Below are 20,903 nucleotides of genomic sequence, written 5' to 3' on the forward strand. Positions count from 1 at the left end.
AAGGTGCTCTCTTCAGAGCCGGCGTGTTTCGTGGTCGAACAGGTGCAGGAGCACTGTCGTCCATTGGTAGAACGAGAGTGCATTTGCTGCGCCGAGAGCAGCCAGGAGCAGTTTGCAGTGCTCTCGCCTGAAAAGCCGAGTAGGCGCAGTACGACGAGACACGTGGTCCTTGAACGTCACAGCCTCGGAATTTTTTTTTCAGCTGGCGAGCGTGGTGGCAATGGTAGCAACCATGTGTTGTTTGACACCGCTGTTTTGTACTGATGGCTACGATGAGAGCTGGACGTTTGCTGACTGAGTCATTGCACAAGCATACTAGCTATTAGGATAATGAAGAATATGTGGCTGACCAATTTCACGCGTATTTTGCTGCTGCCTCACAAAGAATATGCCGGGCCTTGGAATGTTTCAGTCACGTGGTCTCCCCCTCGTCACCTTCTCACCAGCCCTCCGGGAGCGCGGCGCATTCCAGTGGCAGGTTGAGTGGCCCTGCTTTCAGCGCCCTGCTCCTCTACTCCTGCTCTCAATGGAATTCGCCAAAAAGCAAACGCCTATCGCCCCTCAGTCAGAGCTAGAGGGAAGTGGGAAATGAGGGCTACGGCAATGACTACCGCTGAAGATCACCCCTGTGTCAAGTACCATGCGTGGTTCACTGCTTTTTTCTTCTTATACCCCATCTTGTACTTACGCTGCCGTGCTACTTTTCTCTCATTAAAGCCTCTTCCGTAAAACAGTCTAACAAGGTAATACATAATTTGTGTACTCTTGTTTAGTCGTGGAGCATGGCAATTTTCTGCTTCAGTCTATGCTATAGCTGTAAATCGTACACACACGACACTAATGTACACCATGCTAGCCACCCGGATCCTGAGGAACCAGTGCAACCCTATTTACCTTGGGTTTGAAAACCAACATTGCGTCACTCATTTGTATATTCATTATTCATTTTCTACCCACCCCCCCGATTTCAGCCACAGGCTACGTGCAGAAATACTTCAGCTCCTGCAAGATATTTTTGTCTGCTTGAAGCCATACACCAGCAAAACATAGATGGCGCAAGTTTTATCAATGTGTGTTGCGAATATGGCAAAGCTGGGCCACAGCACCTTTACACTACTGCTACAGAATGGTCACCTCACGTGTTGATCGAGAGGGAGTACAACTTTATTACGGCCCAGTACAGGCGCCGAGGTTGCCACATGCCACCCGGCTACTCCAATGGGGGGACTGGCAGGTCCAGCCCGCGACGGCCCTGTCGCGGGCGCACTGCACGGCCAGGATTTAACACGACGCTTTTTTTACTTTTTTACTACCGAATGACCAACTTGCCTGTGAAATCAACACTGCTTCCATGCAGAGTGCTGAAGCCACGCTTTTTTTTTTTCATTAGTCAGGATTCGTAGTGCGGCATCACGTCTTTCTTAATTACTACCTATCAGTTTTGGCATAATCTGCGTTCAACGCTTACAAAGTGTGGTTGACTAGGATCCGCAGGTGATCTGCACTTCACAGTCACTAGAAAAAGCTGGCAGGAGAGTGGTCGCTATGCTGCGACTACCATCCCCCTTCCCCCGATAAATATACGGCCACTGCATACAGTCTAAAACTAGGTTACAGTGCATGAAATTGTGCAACACAACTCGTCTGAATTTTGCATGGTTTCATTCGCCGGAAAAGCGTGAATTTAATTTTTTTGCGGCCCTAATTATTACACGTTTCCCTTCACAAAATTTGCCAGCAGGCCGAAAAGCGAAATAATGACAGTTGCACGGGTCCACGTCCCGGAGGAAGCGCAGTATGGGAGCCGCATCTTCTTTCTGTTCGCCTCGAAGACTCCGTTGATAGACTGCACATGGCTGCAGTTGTAAGCCTTCAGGACTGCTGCCAAGCACCCCCGGTAGGTGTGCAGATCGCTGGAAAAAAAAGTCAGTTTCGCCCCAAGGGCGAAGCAATGAATGCGATAGCAACATGGGAACGTCATTCGAAGGAATGCAATCAACTGACAAGTTTAAGTAACTTGACCACTGAAACAAGCGGGTGGTCTATGGCCTGAACGAAAACTTCGTGACTAGAGCACAAGTACGTAGCTGCTAATTACCCATTTATGCAGCTATCCACGCGAAAGTGGGCACCCACGCTATGTAAGTCAAGGTATTTATATCCTTCTGGAGGTTATTGAGATGTAGGGACGTTTCCTGCGCGTGGCACTTAAGGTCACACAAGACGGAATAAGAAGGAACACCATGCGGCGAGTAAGCGTGAGTAAGAGCTTCCCTTTTAGATCATGTTTTTAGACCATAACGGAACATTACCAACTAGCCCAGTTGGCGACCCTTCTATGCGCCCAGTAAGCTAGCACGCGCGTGCTAGCTTACTGGGCGCATCTTTGCATTGTGAAGGAAAATATACATTTGGCTGGCCGCGGCCGTGAAACTAGGTGACGTGTATCTTCCGGCTGCAGATTTCTCTGCTGTGTGGCTGCAAGTTTAGCTTGCACACGTCGCCTGTGATCAACAGTGGGCTCCGTATTGTTGTAATCAAGTGACAGCGAAGTATCACTGGGCCGCGTGTATCATAATTACGTAATTTGTTTCTAGAGCGGCTGTTCCTTAGAACGACTGAGTGGATACGTCAGTACCTGCAGAACTGCTTAACTCCTGCATTACTGCCATCCAGTGGCAGACCCACATCGCTGACGTTTGGCCAACGGAGTAGTAGCCCCTTCAAGGTCGCATTGCAGAGACTGAGCGCCAGCTTGGTCTTTTCGACGGAGCAGTCTGAAACGCAACAAACGGTTAATATCTGCCCCTATTTAGAATTCCGCTTCTTACCATTGGTGCCAAGCTCAGACTTGTTACTAGCTATGACGTGCTCCATCTTGGCCAGTGCACCTTCCCTGACGTGGCGGAACATGTCCAGACCACTGGGAAACATCGCAAGTTCCGCATTTTCGATGTAGTCGTTACCGAAGAAGTAGTCGTCTTCTCCTGTGGCCTTTTTTCCATGGGGCTTTTTGGCAATCTGTTCAACCTTCTGAAGCTCTCCGGAGCGGGACCTCGGCATGTTTTCTACAGGGTTGTCTGGCTTGAAGAACTGCAGCAGCGTCTGGGGTGAAGTGTCGTTTGACGAGCTGTTGAGTGCAGCTACATCCACTACCTTGGAAGCCGAATTGACTGCCGCTGCGTCCGCGGCCTTGGATGCCATGGAAGCGTTTTCTTCGAGGCTCATCACCAGTGGCCGCCAACCAATCAGTGCGTTGAATTCGTGCGCCTTCTGGTAAAGAGAGTCCGACCGATCGTAGTCGTTATACTCTGTATCGTCTGGGTGCATCGCTATGATCCTGGGACCAGCGAAAACCGGCTTGTGTCCTTCCGCCGAGTCGTCGTAGTAATAGCCCACGTTGTCGCTGTTCTTATCGTAGAGGCCCAGATCAATGCGCCAGTTTCGGAGCCCACTGGAGCCGGACGCTTGGTTGTAGATCTGCAATGATTAGAACGTTAGAGGCGTCGACACTTTCAATGCAACCTAGCGCTTACGCTTCTATCATTAGGTCTCAGTATGGGTTGTTTGCTTTTTGCGCCGAGGTTTGTCTCCGGCTGCCCTTCCACTAAGCATCGGACGTCGTAGGCGTCTTCAAGCACTTTCTTGTACAGCTTGATTTCCGAGTGAACATTGATGTCGCCATAACAGCCGGTACCTTCTACGGAATCTTCAAGGCATGTGTGGAGTCGAGAAACGTGCCTGTCGCAATAAACATCACCGTTTCAACGTGTATTGAGGCAACGTGTTAATTACGCGTTCCACTCACCCGCATGGCACAGCTTGCGATGGACTGAACTCGCGCTCCGTGTCAGCCATGTCTTGGAAGCTTAATGAACAGCGCAAGGCCCTTTTTAGTGCTTTGCTTCGCATACATCCGGGCCTCACGTATGCAGATAACGCTTGTACATTAGGCAACGCTGAAAAAAGTACAATATTAGTGCGTGGTTTAACAACGAAATATGGCTAAAATTACCGGTTTCCTCTGGGCATTGCAAATCTTTTCCAGACGTGATAACTTTAAGAAACTTCCTTGAATGACCCGTGAATTGAATGTTGGTACAGTTGCTTGTATGTTCCGCGGCCATCAAGCATCTATGGGCGTCGACGACAGCGCTGTAAAGGTAAAACGCGGGATTTATATTATATAGGTGAATAAAGTTTCGGCTTTACTACATTATTGCACTGCACTTGGCACGCTCCGCTGTCAGCGTCGGCACTGTTGGTTGTGAGCGAAAAATTGTCCGTGAGCGAAAAATTCAGAAAGAAGCAAATAAAATTAATCATTCTCGGTTCTATTGAGGAGTCAACCTGGGACGTTTGCGTGGCAAGCAGATATTCTACCACAAAGCCATGATGTTACTTGTAGCAGCTTTGGGAAATAAAATACTACATAAACGCCATGTAGTGGAAGGAGTCTTCTTAACGCAGTTTGCTTCACAGGTGTCACGGCGAAAACGAGCCCATTCGGCGATTAGTAGGCGCATTTTGGAGGCGATGAAACTACGTCGAAAAAGGCCGGGATAGTGCAGCCATCGCCGCTAAAAAGAGACAGGAACTTTCAAACCTCTCTAAAAATGGACAATTATGTCTATCTAGCGGAAAACATATCATGCCTTTCCAGAGGCGTTCAGCAAGCAAACTTGCGGCGGCTGCATTTCCGATGGAGGCGGAAATGTTGTAGGCCCGTGTGCTCAGATTTGGGTGCACGTTAAAGAACCCCAGGTGGTCTAAATTTCCGGAGCCCTCCACTACGGCGTCTCTCATAATCATATAGTGGTTTTGGGACGTTAAACCCCACATATCAATCAATCAATCATCAAGCAAACAGCACACGCTAGATAATGTGCTGCCATCTCTGAGGCATTGTGAGACTGTTTAAAGCCTTCGAGATAGCGAGTGCCCAGCGTGTATCTTGGGAGGCCATGCGACTCTTGCTTTAGATAAAAAATCTGCATGTACCATTCGCGCGCACGCTGGTACAATCTACTGTGTGTGTGTGTGTGTGTGTGTGTGTGTGTGTGTGTGTGTGTGTGTGTGTGTGTGTGTGTGTGTGTGTGTGTGTGTGTGTGTGTGTGTGTGTGTGTGTGTGTGTGTGTGTGTGTGTGTGTGTGTGTGTGTGTGTGTGTGTGTGTGTGTGTGTGTGTGTGTGTGTGTGTGTGTGTGTGTGTGTGTGTGTGTGTGTGTGTGTGTGTGTGTGTGTGTGTGTGTGTGTGTGTGTGTGTGTGTGCGCGCGCGCGCGCGCGCGCGCGCGCGCTTTTTTTCGCCCCCTATATGTGAAAATAACTAAAAGCAAAAAGGGGGTAGCCGTACCACCAGGAGGTATAACAAAGTCAAGCCAATCTAACATAAAAGAAGAGGGGAAATTTCCTAAGTTTTTTTAAGCCAATTAGTTTTAAAAATGACATGGGTAAAACCTAGTGAGTGCAGCATGAAAGGGCAATAAATAAACTAGCTAGCTTCTCAGGAATGACCAGGTCGACATGCAGCAGCAGTGTGAGAGAGAGAGAGAGAGAGAAAATAATAAGTATGCACTTAGTAGTTGAAGGGTGCAATAGGGGCCGGATTTCGCTATAGCGTTCAACTCTTAAAGGTGAAGCTTAAGGGTCCCCCAATTCTTTTTATGTCGCCGCCCCATTACACGTATTACTGATGCTTTGTGCAAACCACACCCGAATGGCATGCATGAATGCAGATGCGCTTGACCATTCAACAGATTACGGGCGGTAGACGCTCTGTTTGCCAATTTCTGCGTGCAGCATGCATTTTTTCGCTTCCCGGTCACAAGTTCAGCCAACTGAGGTGTTCATCCTTCTCACGCCGACTGCTCCGTTGGAGAATGTCACGACACCGTGGCAATACACACAATCTGGATTGGGCTTCTATCCATCGGCAGATATGACACGGTACCTAGCCGATGCGCACTTGGGTAGCATGGTAGTTACGCATCGCTTCTGCTTGCGCCTTTGTTTATGTAGTGCCATAGTAGCGCGCTGTAATGCAGATGCCGTGGTCGCCACAGGGTGCCGCCATTTGCTGCCCTTCCGCGTGTCTGCCTAAAGTGGAAGCAGAAAGCAGACGCTCAAGGCTATGAAGCGCGATGGTATAACTTCTTGTCCACTAATCATTACAATGCCATCTGTGTAGTTAGCTTCCAGGGCGTTCATCGGGCTGAAGAAAACATGCGGGAGGAGGCTGTGGTGACTATACCTGTAGGTAAGCTTATAATTGACGAGTTTCTTTCTGTAGATTACTTAGAAACGATGCTGTGTCCGTAACGTCCTTTAAATATATACACTGTACCTGCAAGCGTCCTCATAGCTCGTCCAGGGTGCGGGCGTCTTCAGATCAGTCATGGCAAGGTAAGTTGCGTAGCAGACGACCGATGCAATTGATCCCTTCCGCACATCGCAACTGCTCACAACGCTGCTTACAAGGCTTGATCGGGCTGGAACAAAAAGAAAGCTTTCAGTCCAGAGTTCAAAAGAAAGAAAAACTTCTGGTTACCTGCTTGAGTTGAGTTCGAGTAAACGGCACATGGGTTTTGGTACCAGCTGAGCATCAAACTTTCGATTAACTTCACTGTTACGAGGATCGGGTCATCCATTTTATTGCCGCCATCGCACTTAAGCTCAGTCCTTGCTTTGTCAACGCATTCACGATAATTCATAAAGCACCTATGAAGAAAAAAAATGTTATTTGTTTTGAAACTAGTTGCTAAAATGTAAGGTAAGTTGGATACTCACCTGCAGGGGTCTTGACCGTGCAGTATAAATTCGTGCATTGTAACTCCGCATGTGAACATCCGTCGAAGCAATGATCGATTGTCGCATTTTGCCGGGTACTTGTAGCCAGGGTCTATTGTGGGCACGCAAGGTTCGTCAGCCATTCTTTTGCGCTTGTCGCCATCAGACGACTGATTGCCCGAACTCGAAGCGTTGTCCGTGGCGCTCGTCACTCCTGCCATGTCTTGTGAGAAATCAGAATTGGTGTCTGAAGCTGTCTTGTCCTGAACGAATGATTTCTTGTTTTTTCCGGCTGGCTGTATCGTCTGAGTTTGGCCACTGCTTCTGCTCGACTCGTAAGCTGCAGTAGTCTCATTATTCAGGCTAGTTTTAATAGAGGCACCATGACTCGCGCTTGTGGTTGCACCATTGCTCAAGTTTTTCTTATCCAATGCACCGGCGCTTGTTACAACAAGGGTAAGATTTTTGTTTTCCGAGCCGTTCTTGCAGGTATGCTCATAAGAGGCCAATATATTGCTTGTGAAGAAATTAATTGTAGGCGTTAAGAGCGCTGTATCGTTTGAGCAAGCGGTCTTCTCAAGGACGTCTCTCAGGCAAGCGTTGAATGCGGTCAGTGGGCTGAAAGGAAAGGAAATTCGTAACCAATATGTGGCAGCGCAAGCTCTAATGCACAGTAATAGAATCTGCTATCCTAGTACTACGTACCTGCACGATGACGGGCTCGCCAGAAGAGAGTTACTCACGAAGTCCGCGTAAAAGGGCATAGAGCAAATGGTGTAGGTTTTGGCAAGCTGCAGGTAATCGCATTTCTGTGTACTGTTTCCGATAGCAACACTCGAAACGTTTTCTTTAGGAAGGGAACCTGTGAAAGAACGAACTATCAAGGACCCCCCAATAGAGCACAGACAGGTGGGCTTTAGAATGTTATATAGGTCACCGCATACCTTTGGTCATAAGATTATTATCGACGGCTCCTGAAGCTCCCAAGTCCATGAAGAGCATGGCACAGAGCACCACAAGCTTGACGTCCATGGTTGGTCACTCGACGGTCGCGGAAACGGCGACCTTCTGCAAGGGAAAGAAAAGAAAGCTAAGTTAATTCCGTAGATGCGAACACACAAGTGGTTCCTTCTTTGTGCTCCTATTCAGCATCAAGAAGCCGGAATTATGAGCGTATAAGACGTGAACTTCATTTTATACGTTACTTGTATGGTTCGGCTCATTTTGCAATGCAGTGAAATTGCAGGATGTCCAATAAGTACACTCACTGGGGCCGTACGTCGTACCCGAGCTCGTAGAAAATGATGTAAAGCTCCCACAAGGACCGTATACCTGGCTAGAAAACTACATATTGGTTACACTGTATACAATGTATGCTCACTTGTCCTATAGTTATGCTCCAGAAATTGACAACGCACAATGGATGTAGTTCGTGCCGCAGTGCATGAGCCTTAAAAGAGATGCCATAGATTGGAAGCTAAAGGATCGTCCTGCAATTAACCTTACCACAGTCACGTAAAGTAAGATGATTTCGCAAGTTAGGATAATGCAAGTTAGGGATATGTTCACCGCTATGGAGGGCGTTTTCTTTAAACTTTACGATATATTGAAAATACTATGACAGTGAGGCACCTGTTGTCTCAGCACATGAGCTCTGTGTTCACGGGGAGATACTTTGTCACAATTAAACTTACATGTTTTACCTAAGCCGCCGAAGTTTACAGCATATTATTTTTTTCAACCAGAAAAATTGTACTTAACATGGGATATTCTGGGAAATCCAAATGTGATATCAAAACCAAACGCGCCTCGTGCACAGGACAGGCGGGCCGCTCTGTTGTGTCACACCTGAACTATCTGTGACGGGCAAGTGGCGCAATTTGAATTAAGGTGCCTCGAAGCAGAATCTGGTCGAATAGGCAGTGGGACCGCTTACTTTCTTTTTATGCGATGTGTCGTGCCTATCTTTCTTGAAAGTGAAAAATAAACTCAAAGCTATTTTTCGCCTGTCTGCAGAGTTTAGATGCTGCACAGTGGAAGAAGGAGGAAATTATGGTTTCTTTTTAGGCAGCACAAACAGACAGCAAACAAACAGGCACCAAACATTTTGTGCCAAGGTTGGTGGATCTGCTTCTGCAAGTGAGGTTACGCTTTCCCCAAAAAGCTATTGTCACGACGAGCCTTCATTCCATCTATCATTCTGTGTCACAGGAAGCTCCGGTCTGACGTAATAGAGCGGTTGTGTTTTCTGTGCAACCCGTCGTGATAAGTAGATATCGCCTTAGTAGATAACACGGAAAAGGACACGGACAAAGCGCAACTAGCAAGTAGAATAATTTTATTCATGAAAGGAATGGTATCCACCATGCAATATTATTCACCCCCCTCCCTCTTCCCCCCAAAATAAACAAAAAACGTTCTCAGCATGCCAGCGTCAAGTTGGCACTGCACTGCAAGGGGTGTGATCATCCTTTTGATCAAACAACAGTAATTAACAAGCACAGGGCTCCATGTATGGAGGCTAAAACGTTTACTGCCGTCGAAAAACTCTGCCAGAAGCCATCGTCGTCATTATTGAACATCGTCCAACACTTCTTTGCCTTCACTGGCTGGTTGCGTTTAATTTATTTTCAACAGCCTGCTCTTCGCCAGCAGAAGTACGAATCAAGTCTAGTCCATACAGCTTGTTCGGGCTCCTTGAGTATAATGCCGACTGTAGTGTTTTGCTGGAGCAAGGAGACACTAGTATCCCATGACCAGGTTGCGCCTGCTTTACTCGAGACAGTGACCAAAAACATCGGTTATCAGCAAGATGGCGCAGTGAGCGCGCGGTGGCTCATCTCTCACGCGTACTTTGGCCCGCGTAGAGAATAAGGAGGTGTACGCTCAATCGCGCGCCCTTATCTTGCAGTGGGGAGAATCGTACACCTTGGTTAGCCTTTGAGTTTTGTCGGAACGATTCTGTTGTAGTTACCGGGCGCACAAAGGTCACTGCAATCGTTGCACATCCTCCGTTTGCGAAAGGGCTGCGCTTTTCAGACACAGCGAATTAACAACTGAGACGCCTATTCGCGTTATACTCTACCTGTGAATATGTTTCGTGCGTCCTTTGTACGTGAGAAACGCGGGGCACGTTTCGATCTTCTTGACATTCTGTGCGTGACCTTCCATTTTGTTGCTATCGTGTTTATATTGCTTCGCCTTTGAGGCAAAGCTGTGACTTGTTTCATCTCACCCATAAACGATAATATAGCATCCGGCGGTAGCATAACTTCCCGACATTATAATTTGATTTGATTTGATATCAACCCGCTAGAGCGACGTTTTGGATGACAACGGAGTGACATTCAGGCGAGTAAGCGCGCAGGACGTCCAGGAGAGAAATTCGATAAGCTCAAAGAGCTCGCCTTCAATTTCTCGGTGTTCATTCTGGAGTTGCCCTAATTTGGTCAGCAGGTACTTCCTGCAGCCCCCTGCAGTGGTCTAGTGGCAAAGTACTTGGCTGCTGACCCGCACTTCACGGGATCAAATGCCGGCTGTGGCGACTGCGTATTCGATGGGGGCGAAAATGCTGTAGGCCCGTGTGCTCAGATTTTGGTGCACGTTAAAGAACCCCAGGTGGTCGAAATTTCCGGAGCCCTCCACTACGGCGTCTCTCATAATCATATGGTTTTGGGACGCTAAACCCAACATATGAATCAATTAATAAATCAAGGTAATTAATGTGGTCTAAACCCTCTACTAATTGTGATCGCACATACTTGAAGCGTGTCTTCCGCGGCAGAACTGCAGGTGAGCTTGACGCGCCATTCCTTCGCTCGGTGGCCTTTTGACGTGCAGCAGAACCACCGGTTGTCTTTATTCAGCTGTTCTTTCTTGACCGAAAGAGGAATATCGACGCTGCAGCGGCGCGTACCGTGCTGATAAACGCAACAAAACAGGCATCTCAACTTTGCGATAGACATAATGTGCATCGCCGTACGTACTCCGCTATGCACTTCGTCCGTGCGAGCTTTCGTAGCAGGTCTTAATGCCTTAAGAACGCATGCTTTTGAACTCCACCCGCATGAGCAGTAAAAAGTCATTCAGCTCAGCATCCCTCTGCTGGTGCACCCAACGAGGAGGCTTGAACAGCACGTACACCCGTCTGCAAAATAAGTCGGGACTTACGAGCGACGACCGCAATCTGATAAAACTGCATCGTCGCGCCATCTCACGTGGTGAGTGCCCATGCGCGTCCTTTCATTTTCACGCCCATGTCTTTTTACTCGCTTGCAGTGGACCAACTGATTACTTGTAGCGTTGTGTGCCAGGCGTCGCTTTATTCTATCCGTGAATTGCATGCGGCTTGCTATGTCCTGATTATATAAATTTCTTGTCTCTGTGGTGAACCGGTGCCACACACACCATTACATCCATCCTTTACACGCGCCTTGAGGAAAATAACGCTTGCGGGCGTAACATTTAACACCTTGCCACGCAGAACGCGTTGGTTCGATCCCCACGAGGACCAATATTCTTCATTAGGGATTTATTTACATCTACCTTGTGTTCTCGCTCGCGGACCACGCTGATTTTTCGCGCTCTACCAACGACGCTTACGTAGACACCGACAGTGGAGCTTCTGCGAAAGGAGCTTTTAACACTCGCGCGTTAAACGCTGCTCTTTGTGGTCTGTGAAGCAAGCCGCGTACATTTCACCACCGCCGTAGCCATGGTGCAAGGATACTTTAGGTGAACGAACGCAGGGGCTATCCAGTGCCCGATAAGGTTCTGCTTCACAAGAGCCTGAGAGATGGCGCTACAAACTTTGCCCCAGCTTCCCCCCCTCCCGCCCCCCCCCAACTCCCTCGCGGTGTAGGAAAACCCTGCACGTAGGAAAGTAGCGGTGCTCCTTTATTTCAAGGCACTGCACCGTGCTCCCTACCGGGCAGCAGAAATAATTGCCTTTTTCCGCTTCTAACCACTACCACCATTTATTGTCGCCACAACACCCTTGCCGCACTGTCAACTTCCTCCGTTATCACCCCCTCCTTCGCGACGTCATTTTATGCGTGTCGCGTGGTTGTTATCGCGCGATAACCCGGTTTTTTAAGATTTGGAAATCGTCGCTTACGTGCCGGATGTGCTTTGCGGAATTCGCCTGCAGCCCACCATCCTCAGTCCGGTGAACACAATCGGTCCCTCCCCGCCAAGCGCTCTCTTCGCAGCGTTCGCTCACCTAAAGTATTCTTGCGCCGTGTCCGTAGCCCAGTCGAATTGAGCGTGTCACGGACTGAAGAAACAAAGCGGCGCCTAGCGCGAAACGATACATCTAATCACCTAGTTTACCGCAAGCGAGAAAAAAAAATGGATGCGAAAATGAGAGGACGTGCACGCGCGCTCACTACGTCAGATGGCGCGGCGATGCAGTTTCATCAGATTGTGGTCGTCACCCGCGCGCCGCGACTGATTTTGCAGACGGTTGCACGTTGGTGGGTCATGTCAAGGCGCGGTGACGTTTTTCTCGTGTGAATCAGAGGGAGATTGTAGAAGCCTTCGTTATCTAGAAGGAGGGGTTGGATTGCATCAATCACCCCTTTATCCGCTTGCAGAAAGGGGAGATTGCCTTTCTTAAACGTCGCTTGACGTTGGCATGCTGGGCGCAAGGTCGACTCGTTCTGGTTGTAAGATTACACGGTGCTTTAAATATGTCTTGATTGATTGATATGTGGGGTTTACTGTCCCAAAACCACTATATGATTATGAGAGACGCCGTAGTGGAGGCCTCCGGAAATTTCGACCACCTGGGGTTCTTTAACGTGCACCCAAATCTGAGCACACGGGCTTTAAATATGTCTTCTCTGAATACAAATACTTCAGTTGCTAGTAGCGCGTTACCTGTGTCATCTTCCTTGTGTTCCGTGTTTTCGCACCTCTCAGTTTACAGTTAGCCAAAACCAACACGCCCAGCTTTTTATATTGCTGGGTATATGAAAGCGCGTGCCATTTTCGTGATTTCAATTTAAATAGTATGCCATCAACTGCCACCGTTTACAACTATTCTATATAAACAACTGCCCACAAACTGATAAATAAAAAGTCAACCGAAAAGTTTCCTCAGTTATTAACTTTTGTATGACATTTGCTGCGGCATAGTATTGCTGCCTCGACGAACATTTTCTTTTTTTTTTGAAGACGCCAGGTGTTTTATCGCCGCAGAATTATAAAATGTGTCTGCAGAGAAGACACCCAGTATAGTTGCTGCATGATACACATATAAGCATAAGATTGCGCAGACCCCCCCCCCCCCCCCCCCCCGAGAGGAGGGGGGCTCAATGTTGCGCCCCCTCCCCTATTGAGCCAATGTATGACTATGAGGCCGACTTTGCGCCGGGGTCGGCCAACTCCCTACTTCTGCTCCACCTCGGTGTGCACGCCTATGCATATACGCTCAATTTTTTTTTTCTCTAGTGAGACACTGTCCGAAATCAGTTGACTGTCCCTGAAGTTGTACTTTGCATGTTTTACGCATGCTAGAAAACTTGCCATACTTGTTACTTTCACAGCATGAGGACTTTTTTTTAGTCACTCTCATGCCCTTAATTTCAGTGATGAACTATTTATACGGGATATCGAAACTATAGCTACAGTACGTAAGAAACGTACAATTTTTTCCCTACAGGATATATGTTTGTACACGCGCTTTACACTCTCTCGGATGATGCATATTTTGAAAAATCAAACATCACACACATATCACCATAACAGGAATTTCAAATTCCTGCTGTTGCATATCTAAGACCTTCGTATCCATGGGCAACTTCTTGGTTAAATATGCTGGAGTGCTCTTGTCCGGATAATAATCTTACGCGCTTGGATCTGGACAAAACGTCCGGCCTCTCTTGTGATAGCTTACAGTGCGAGGCACATCGTTTGCAAGCTGTAAAGGGCAGACGACAGTTACGCTTGCTATCGACTGGTGAGATTAAGTAACGACTCACTTTTTCGTTTCCCGTTACAGGCATGTCCCTTCGTAGTTTGGCGTTGTGTCATGACCCACGCCCTTCAATGCTAAGTTACCTCACCGAGTATGAAATTTTACGACAAACATTACGGAACAGAAAGACGGACTCGTATCAAAAACGAACTTCTAAAACGATCCTGACAGCGGCGAAGCTCCCCAACGAACTTTTGTTGCTTCACTTCCTCGTCGCAGGAAAATGCGGGCGTAACGGTAGACATATAGCCAATAAAATACGATTTCAAGTACTGCCACGTCAACTGTTATCACCATTTTAAAAATTAGTGCACCATGAATTGTCACACACTACAAATTTCGAATATAAAAATAGTCTTCACGTCAACATACAAATGTTTACGTGTTTTTTTTTTTTCATAATAAGTCGTTCAGTATTACTTCAGTGGCACAAAGTATTTCGCCTCGATTTCGTGTGAGAAAACAATGGAAACCTTATCATTATAGAGTTTTATTTAAAAATTTGCATTGTCAAGAAAATTCGGTACTTAAATCCTGTATCTTTATCTGTCTAAGTAAAGCGATTCTTATTATGAGCAGCGATGCTGAACCTTGCATAGGTTATTTCAACCAGCGGTAGATAATGGCGCTGCCACTCGTCATATATACAGGCAAAGAGAGCTCAAAAATTTGCCGACACACGCACTTATGACGCGACCACATGCGTGTTGTTGAGCGTTGTCTGGAGTGAATCAGATTATTTTTTGTTCTGATCAATCGTTTATTTAGACCTTTTTAACTAAATTCTGAAACAAAGATGGGTCAAAGATTTCACTGAGAAAATTGTACATATGTATGCAGAACGTCATATTAGACAGTTTTGAACCATATATCAGTTTTGGCGTTTTTCTGCTAACTACAAATGCACGCGAAATACAAAAAAAAAATACTGTTGACAAACCCAATGGTGCGCCTACGCGCGCCGCGATTCTGGTGCTCTCTAACCTTCCGCATACGATAGCTACGCTTCCTTCGTACTTGTTCATGACAGTGGTAAGCAGTCACAGCGATTATCGCTTTTGTGGTCGATATCGAAACGTGTTCATTGCAAAGCCACCACCATCGTTGCGGCCCTATCAAGACAGCACAATCGGGCAGATCCTATGGTCGTTCGTACGCAGAACGTTAGGGAGCACTGGAATCATCGTGCGCACTGGCTTGCGATCGGGCTTGTCACGTGGTAGGTATTTTTTTTGTATTTTGCGGGCATTTGCAGTTAGTAGTTACATAGATAAAGTGCGAAACTGTCAAATCGGACGCTTTTCAAACCAAAGAACAACTTCCTCATTCCAATGTCCGGCCAACTTAGACCTGTTGGGTTTAACGTCCCAAAACCACCATATGATTATGAGAGACGCCGTAGTGGAGGGCTCCGGAAATTTTGACCACCTGGGGTTCTTTAACGTGCACCCAAATCTGAGCACACGGGCCTCGACATTTCCGCCTCCATCGGAAATGCAGCCGCCGCAGCCGGGATTTGAACCCGCGACCTGCGGGTCAGCAGCCGAGTACCTTAGCCACTAGACCACCGCGGCGGGGCAGTGTCCGGCCAACTTTCATTGCTTAAAAAGTTAGTTAATAAAATTCACCTAATCAGGCAATAATCACAACACCAAAAATAGTCTGACTCACTCCAGGCAACAGCCAACAACATGCAGTTGATCGCGTCGTCATTGCGAGCGTCAGAATACTTTTAAACTTTGGCTTAGATAGCTGGGGCACCCTGTATATATAAATACGATATTACCTCATTTATGACAGTTTGGCAAATGGAGGGCGTTTAAAACCTGTTGCAGATCACCTCTTTATGCTACAGCGTATAAAGGTGCTTGCGCTAATGTGGTGACATGACCCCGTATGACCACTATGCTGTGGCGTAGCCAGGGGATGACACACCGGCTGCTATAACCGCCCGAAATTTTTTCGTCATGGCAGAGAGAGCGAGAAACGACCATTTCAAGGAAGTCTACCGCAGTGGCCAGGATTGACGCCACAGGGGCTCCATAATTACAACGAAGGACGCGGGCTGCGGCCAAGCTACGCGAAACTGCGCGCCAGCGCGCTCCATATATATAGGTACGTGGTTTTTGTTTATATACAGAAATGATGTCCCTATCCTATGACACATTTACGAATAGAGAACCACTTCTCTGCCAGAACGAGAACGCGCTGGCTTGCGTTTTTTCGTAGCGTGGCCATAGCTCGCATGCTCCGTTTTACTTATGGAGCACCTGTACATGCTTGTGCCCTTCATGTATTGGTGCGTATTTTGCCATCTTTGATCTAGCGTGTGGTTCTTGCGTTGATCGTGATGAGTTATACTGCCGGCACCCAGCGGTCGCCTGAAGAAAATTACGCCAGCATTTCACAGAACTGGGCATTCTCAAAGCCGACACCATTAGAGAGAATTCGCGCTTACCCTAAAGGCCTGACCCCACGTACCCGTCGCAACGCGTCGGCGCGTTTTCATTTGACGCGGCGTAGAGCCGTTTCCCATATCGAGAGTGAGGGGGAGAGAGGCTTCGCTGAGCCACGCGCCCACGGCGCCGCGTCGAAAAGCCTCGTGCTGCTGACGCGCTGCGACGGGTACGTGGGGTCAGGCCTTAAGTAAAAACAGCGTGTCGGTCAACGTTGGCGGCACTTCACGACAACGAATGGGCAACATTTAACACCAGAACCGAGGCCCCGACCGCCCCGGTTGCAGAATCAATTCGAGCGTAGCCTATATAACGCCCTGGTAGCCTACAATAAAGAACAAATGTTGGTTCGGCCTAGGGATACTGAAGAAACCTGTGCCGTAACTGCCCAAGGAAGGAAAATTGACGGGGAAGGGGGTGGGGCGAATAGCCCTAACTGGATGCCAGCAGAGTAGTCACTCCTCGATTTATAACCACCCGCGAACTTCAAGCGGCTGGCGTAGGTAGAGCCGAAGCAACCACAGCGTGCTTATCCAAAGGCTCGCATTCCGGAGAGCCGGCGTATAAGGCGACTAGGCTGCCCTGTAGCTCGCACAAGACAAGATGGCGACATCTAGCCTCGGCACCGATGTTGCCCTCGCAGAATCGTCGTGCAAACGCAATGCCGGATGAGTGACTCACCAAGCTTGGGGGGGTGCGTGGGAAGCTTGAGATGCGGCCCCTCTCCTGGGTAGGCGCGGTCGAGGCAGGCTTCCCCCCCGACGCTCGACAGCCCTCCTCTTGCGTGGCTGCCCTTGCGACGACCGTTGGAACACTGGTGCGGGCCCGGACTGCGCGAGCCGCGAGCTTGACACGAGCCACGGACCCCCTAGAGACTCCTCGTCGTCTTCACCCTCTCAAAAGAGGAAGCGCTGCATTCTAAAATTTGTAATCTCTTAATTTTTATAATCTCCATTACCCTAAAATAGATGGGTGAACTTTGTTATGTTCTTCAGAACGCGCTTTAGTCCGTTGTGGGCCACTTCCATGTCGGAACAGAGATACCTAGTCTTTATGCTGCGTCGCGCCTATAACTGTTGTTCGAGCCCGGAGCTTGTAATGGCACCCTCCCATTTGGACGGCATGACGACTTCACCACAGCGTACCGCGGGGCCCCGCCAGAGCATGTTGTCCAAGTCAGCTATGCTAGGAGATTTTATAAGACCTCTCAATTCTTGGCCAATCCCCCACAGTGGGTATGAGCCACAAGAGAAGGTGAACAAGAACACGAAGTGCTACACGAGTAAAAGCTAGTGATTGATTACAGAAAATTGCCAGTACTAATAAAACGAGAACCGCGAAATTAGATCAGGAATAAACCAACTAGATTTACAAGAACAACAAACATACTTAAATGCGCAGTTACTCCAGCATTAAGGGACGAATAAAAAAGGAGAAAGGGGTAATTACAATGCAGGCTTAAGGGAGGCAAGCAACTTTGGCATTGGATGAATACTACAAACGTAAATAAGCTCAGTTCCGCTTGATAAAATATATAAATAAAGAATAAAGTAAGAAAAGAAGAAGTAACTGAGTTAATTCTTGGCCGATCTTCGTCGGTGGGTATGAGCCACGTTTGAGGCATCATCATCATCATCATCATCAGAAACGAATGAAAATAAGGAATAATGTTCAAACTCGATTTAACGACCACGCTTTATTTTTCTTTCGATAAATAAGGAAGTTGGTAAAGCCGCGAAAGCAATTTTTGGTTTCATCTAAATCTAGAAATGGTAACTAGTGACACCCAAAAGCTACCGCGGCATTGTATTTTGCGCTAATTCACGCCCGTATGCGTAAAAAAAAACGGCAAAACTTGCGCTACGTCGCGCAAGACATAAAACCGCGAAACTTCGCAATCTTTGAGACTAATCTTGTTGCTTCTAGATTGATTCTTGTCCTTAGCGAGGGGGTGCCGGTTGTTTCTGTGGGTTGCTTTCCAGGTCTTTGCTTGGCTTTATTTTAGCAAGGTGATGCCAAGGTTGTGTCCACGCTGACTCTCAGCGCAGAGATGTTAGATTTAAACCACAGACACTGCAGGTGTGACACGGATGTCCAAGCTCCCGAGGCAGAAACTCGGGCGAAAACCAAGCGTTCGAACCTCTCGTATACAGATCTACGGGCACGTCTTCGTTCGCGTAAGGCATTTCATCGCTTCGGCATCTTCTGGAAGACGCCGTTGCCATTGCCGTTTCCTGGTATATTCTCTCGTCGTACCATTCGCGCTCTTCGGCTCGGCGCTGTCGCTTTGATTTGATTTCATTTCATTCCTCTATATTATGGCACATACCCACTCGGGTGATTGGCCAAGAAAGCGTAGCCTCATTTTTGTAGGAGCACTACAACAATGCTTATGAATGAACTTATGTTAAAATAATAAAAGAAACATTAAATAGGTAGACTAAGAAAAACCAGAAAGACATAAAAAAGGAAGAAAAAATAAAATGAAAAATTCTGCAATTTTGAGCTGATCATACGTTTACTTCACCCAACAATCAGACTGTATGTATTAAAACATTTATCAATGTTACACGACAGTATTTATGAGAGTGGAGATTTAAAGTGGGGTACGTTTGGTAGCTTGAATAAAATCGCGAACCGCATTGAATGTGTCCCTGTGGCAAATGCCTCAAAACTGAGGCACCTAAGCTTAGGACAGTTTCCCCCGTCAACCTATTTAAGTGAAGAGTATCGGCGGCATGATAAAAAATAATGTACAACGGTTTCTACTTCTTCGCACAATGCGCAGAGGGGGGATACCGCCTGACCGACTTTGAGTAAATATAAATTTATAGGCAGGCACAGCGTCGAAATCTAGTAATCATAACTTCGAGTTTTCTGGGCAGATTCCACTGAGATCGCCGTGGAAACTTGATGTTGTAATATTCTATGTAGCTATTGTTTCTATCATATCTGCACAAATTGCTGATTTCCTATATTTGATCGCGGTTATGCATTCTACTTCTGGAAGTACGGATATTATTTAGTCATCAAGCTCTGCTCATGCTAAGGAATCGGCCAGCTCATTCAGTTTTAATCCGCAGTGATCTGGGACCCACAGTAACTTTAGGTGTTTAATCAGCGGTGGTACTAATGCTCGGAATGTCCTTGGAGTTCAAGAATTTTCAGAAGCTGTCAGTGCTTTACACACTGAAAGGGAATCTGAAAGGGAAACTGGGCTAAAATCGGGCAGCCTCACTGAGAAGGAGTACCCAAGCAACTCAGAGGCACTTCTTACGCCTGCATTTTCATTGGTCACAGAATCATCTGTGGTTATTAAATTTTTTTCTGCATGAACGAGGTAAACTTTTAATCTGATATTTCAAAACCCGAGAGACTAGACATTGCCTTTTTTCTTTTGTTTGAGGGTAGAGGGATATTATATTCTATCGTAATATTACGATTCAAGCCATTAGTTTTAATCACATTTGTAATGACCACATTTATACTGCCTATAGTTTCTCTTAAACAAACATTATGTGGGGTGTGAGAAACCATGACCATTGAGCAAGAAAGATTCCAGGTATTGGCCGATCCCCCCCCCCCCCCCCGAGTGAGATGACCATATTTGAGGCATGATAATCATCATCATAATCATCGTCATTAGCATTATCATTATCAGGCGCGCTCTCTGCAACCACCACAGCGCACACCAGCGACCAGGACTGGGAAAGCGCCGTCGCAAGTACTGCACTAAATATCCAGTCAACGACCGTCCAGAGGACCCGTGAAAAAGCGCAGAGGCGTGGCTTCCCGATTCCGACATGGTAGCAACCTGCGGCGAGCCGAGGTCCCTAGCGAGCCCTTCCCGGCTAGTTCCTCAGGACTATAATGAATTAGGCTTGGTTGTCTTCAATAAACCAGGGTCCTTTTGGGGTGGGGCTGGAACGCTTGCCTCTCGTCTTTCTTCTGCGCGTCAGCTTCGACACGGAGGCAGTAACGCAACCAATTCAGAGGGACAAAGGCTTTCGCACTATCAAATTTGCTAGAACTTTCGTACAGCGTGGTTACCTTGTCAACATGAGTGCATTATATATTTATAGTGCTGCAGCCGAATGAAATGCAGTAAAGCATTTCATTAGGCTGCAGTGAAGAAATGCAGTAAAGAGTACAGAAAGGTATTCGTACTCCCTATTTTACAACAATGGTCACATTTCTGGTTTATCGAATTACATTCATACTCGAACATATTCGAACCCTCACACCCGTGACCATAATGCATTTGTTGCATGCAATTCTTGTAGACAGGTGCGGCATCACTCCTGTGTCAGGATAATGCCGGTGGAATCTCATTAAATACACGACGGTAAGGCGACAGCTTTATTCACAAGTGCAGGTGCCGGCTTATGTAGAGCCAGGTGAACAATGTGGGCATTGCGAACTGCAGTAGAACTACAGGGCGGCTGCGCTTGTTGCCAGACGTGCAGAAGCCCAGACCGAAGCGGTACTGCTGCTCTTTGAGGATTGCCCTCAGCGTGGGGATGTGTTCGCTACACCCGGTCGCTTGCATGGCAAACGTCAGGCAGGCGTTGTAGCTTCTCATGTCACTGGAAAGAACACCATCGGGAATTTAATTGAGGCGACGTCGCCAGGGAGAGTCTAAGCACACGACGCTACATAACTTGCCGTAGATATTTTGTTTAT

The 20,903-nt window shown here is 47.4% G+C and overlaps 2 protein-coding genes across 2 annotated transcripts in view; both read right to left on the reverse strand.

Moving 5' to 3' along the window:
* Positions 1 to 1,645: 1,645 nt before the first annotated feature.
* LOC142775664 (uncharacterized) lies at positions 1,646 to 17,059 on the reverse strand. The gene is made up of 12 exons (XM_075877298.1): positions 16,902 to 17,059; positions 7,730 to 7,853; positions 7,491 to 7,647; positions 6,786 to 7,403; positions 6,547 to 6,716; positions 6,343 to 6,487; positions 4,016 to 4,155; positions 3,809 to 3,959; positions 3,537 to 3,741; positions 2,832 to 3,480; positions 2,639 to 2,777; positions 1,646 to 1,913 (listed from the first exon to the last, which is right to left on the reverse strand). Exons 2-12 carry the CDS (start codon positions 7,815 to 7,817, stop codon positions 1,709 to 1,711), a joined length of 2,667 nt encoding a protein of 888 aa, XP_075733413.1. The 5' UTR covers positions 7,818 to 7,853; positions 16,902 to 17,059; the 3' UTR covers positions 1,646 to 1,708.
* Positions 17,060 to 20,566: 3,507 nt separating this feature from the next.
* Positions 20,567 to 20,903, reverse strand: part of LOC142775665 (uncharacterized) — a 73,309-nt gene continuing 72,972 nt past the window's right edge. Inside the window, exon 28 of the mRNA XM_075877300.1 lies at positions 20,567 to 20,806. Coding sequence (XP_075733415.1) covers positions 20,584 to 20,806 — 223 coding nt within the window. The 3' untranslated portion in view covers positions 20,567 to 20,583. The remainder of the gene's footprint in view (positions 20,807 to 20,903) is intronic.

Source organism: Rhipicephalus microplus, chromosome X (assembly GCF_043290135.1).
Source record: "Rhipicephalus microplus isolate Deutch F79 chromosome X, USDA_Rmic, whole genome shotgun sequence".
Taxonomy (NCBI): domain Eukaryota; kingdom Metazoa; phylum Arthropoda; class Arachnida; order Ixodida; family Ixodidae; genus Rhipicephalus; species Rhipicephalus microplus.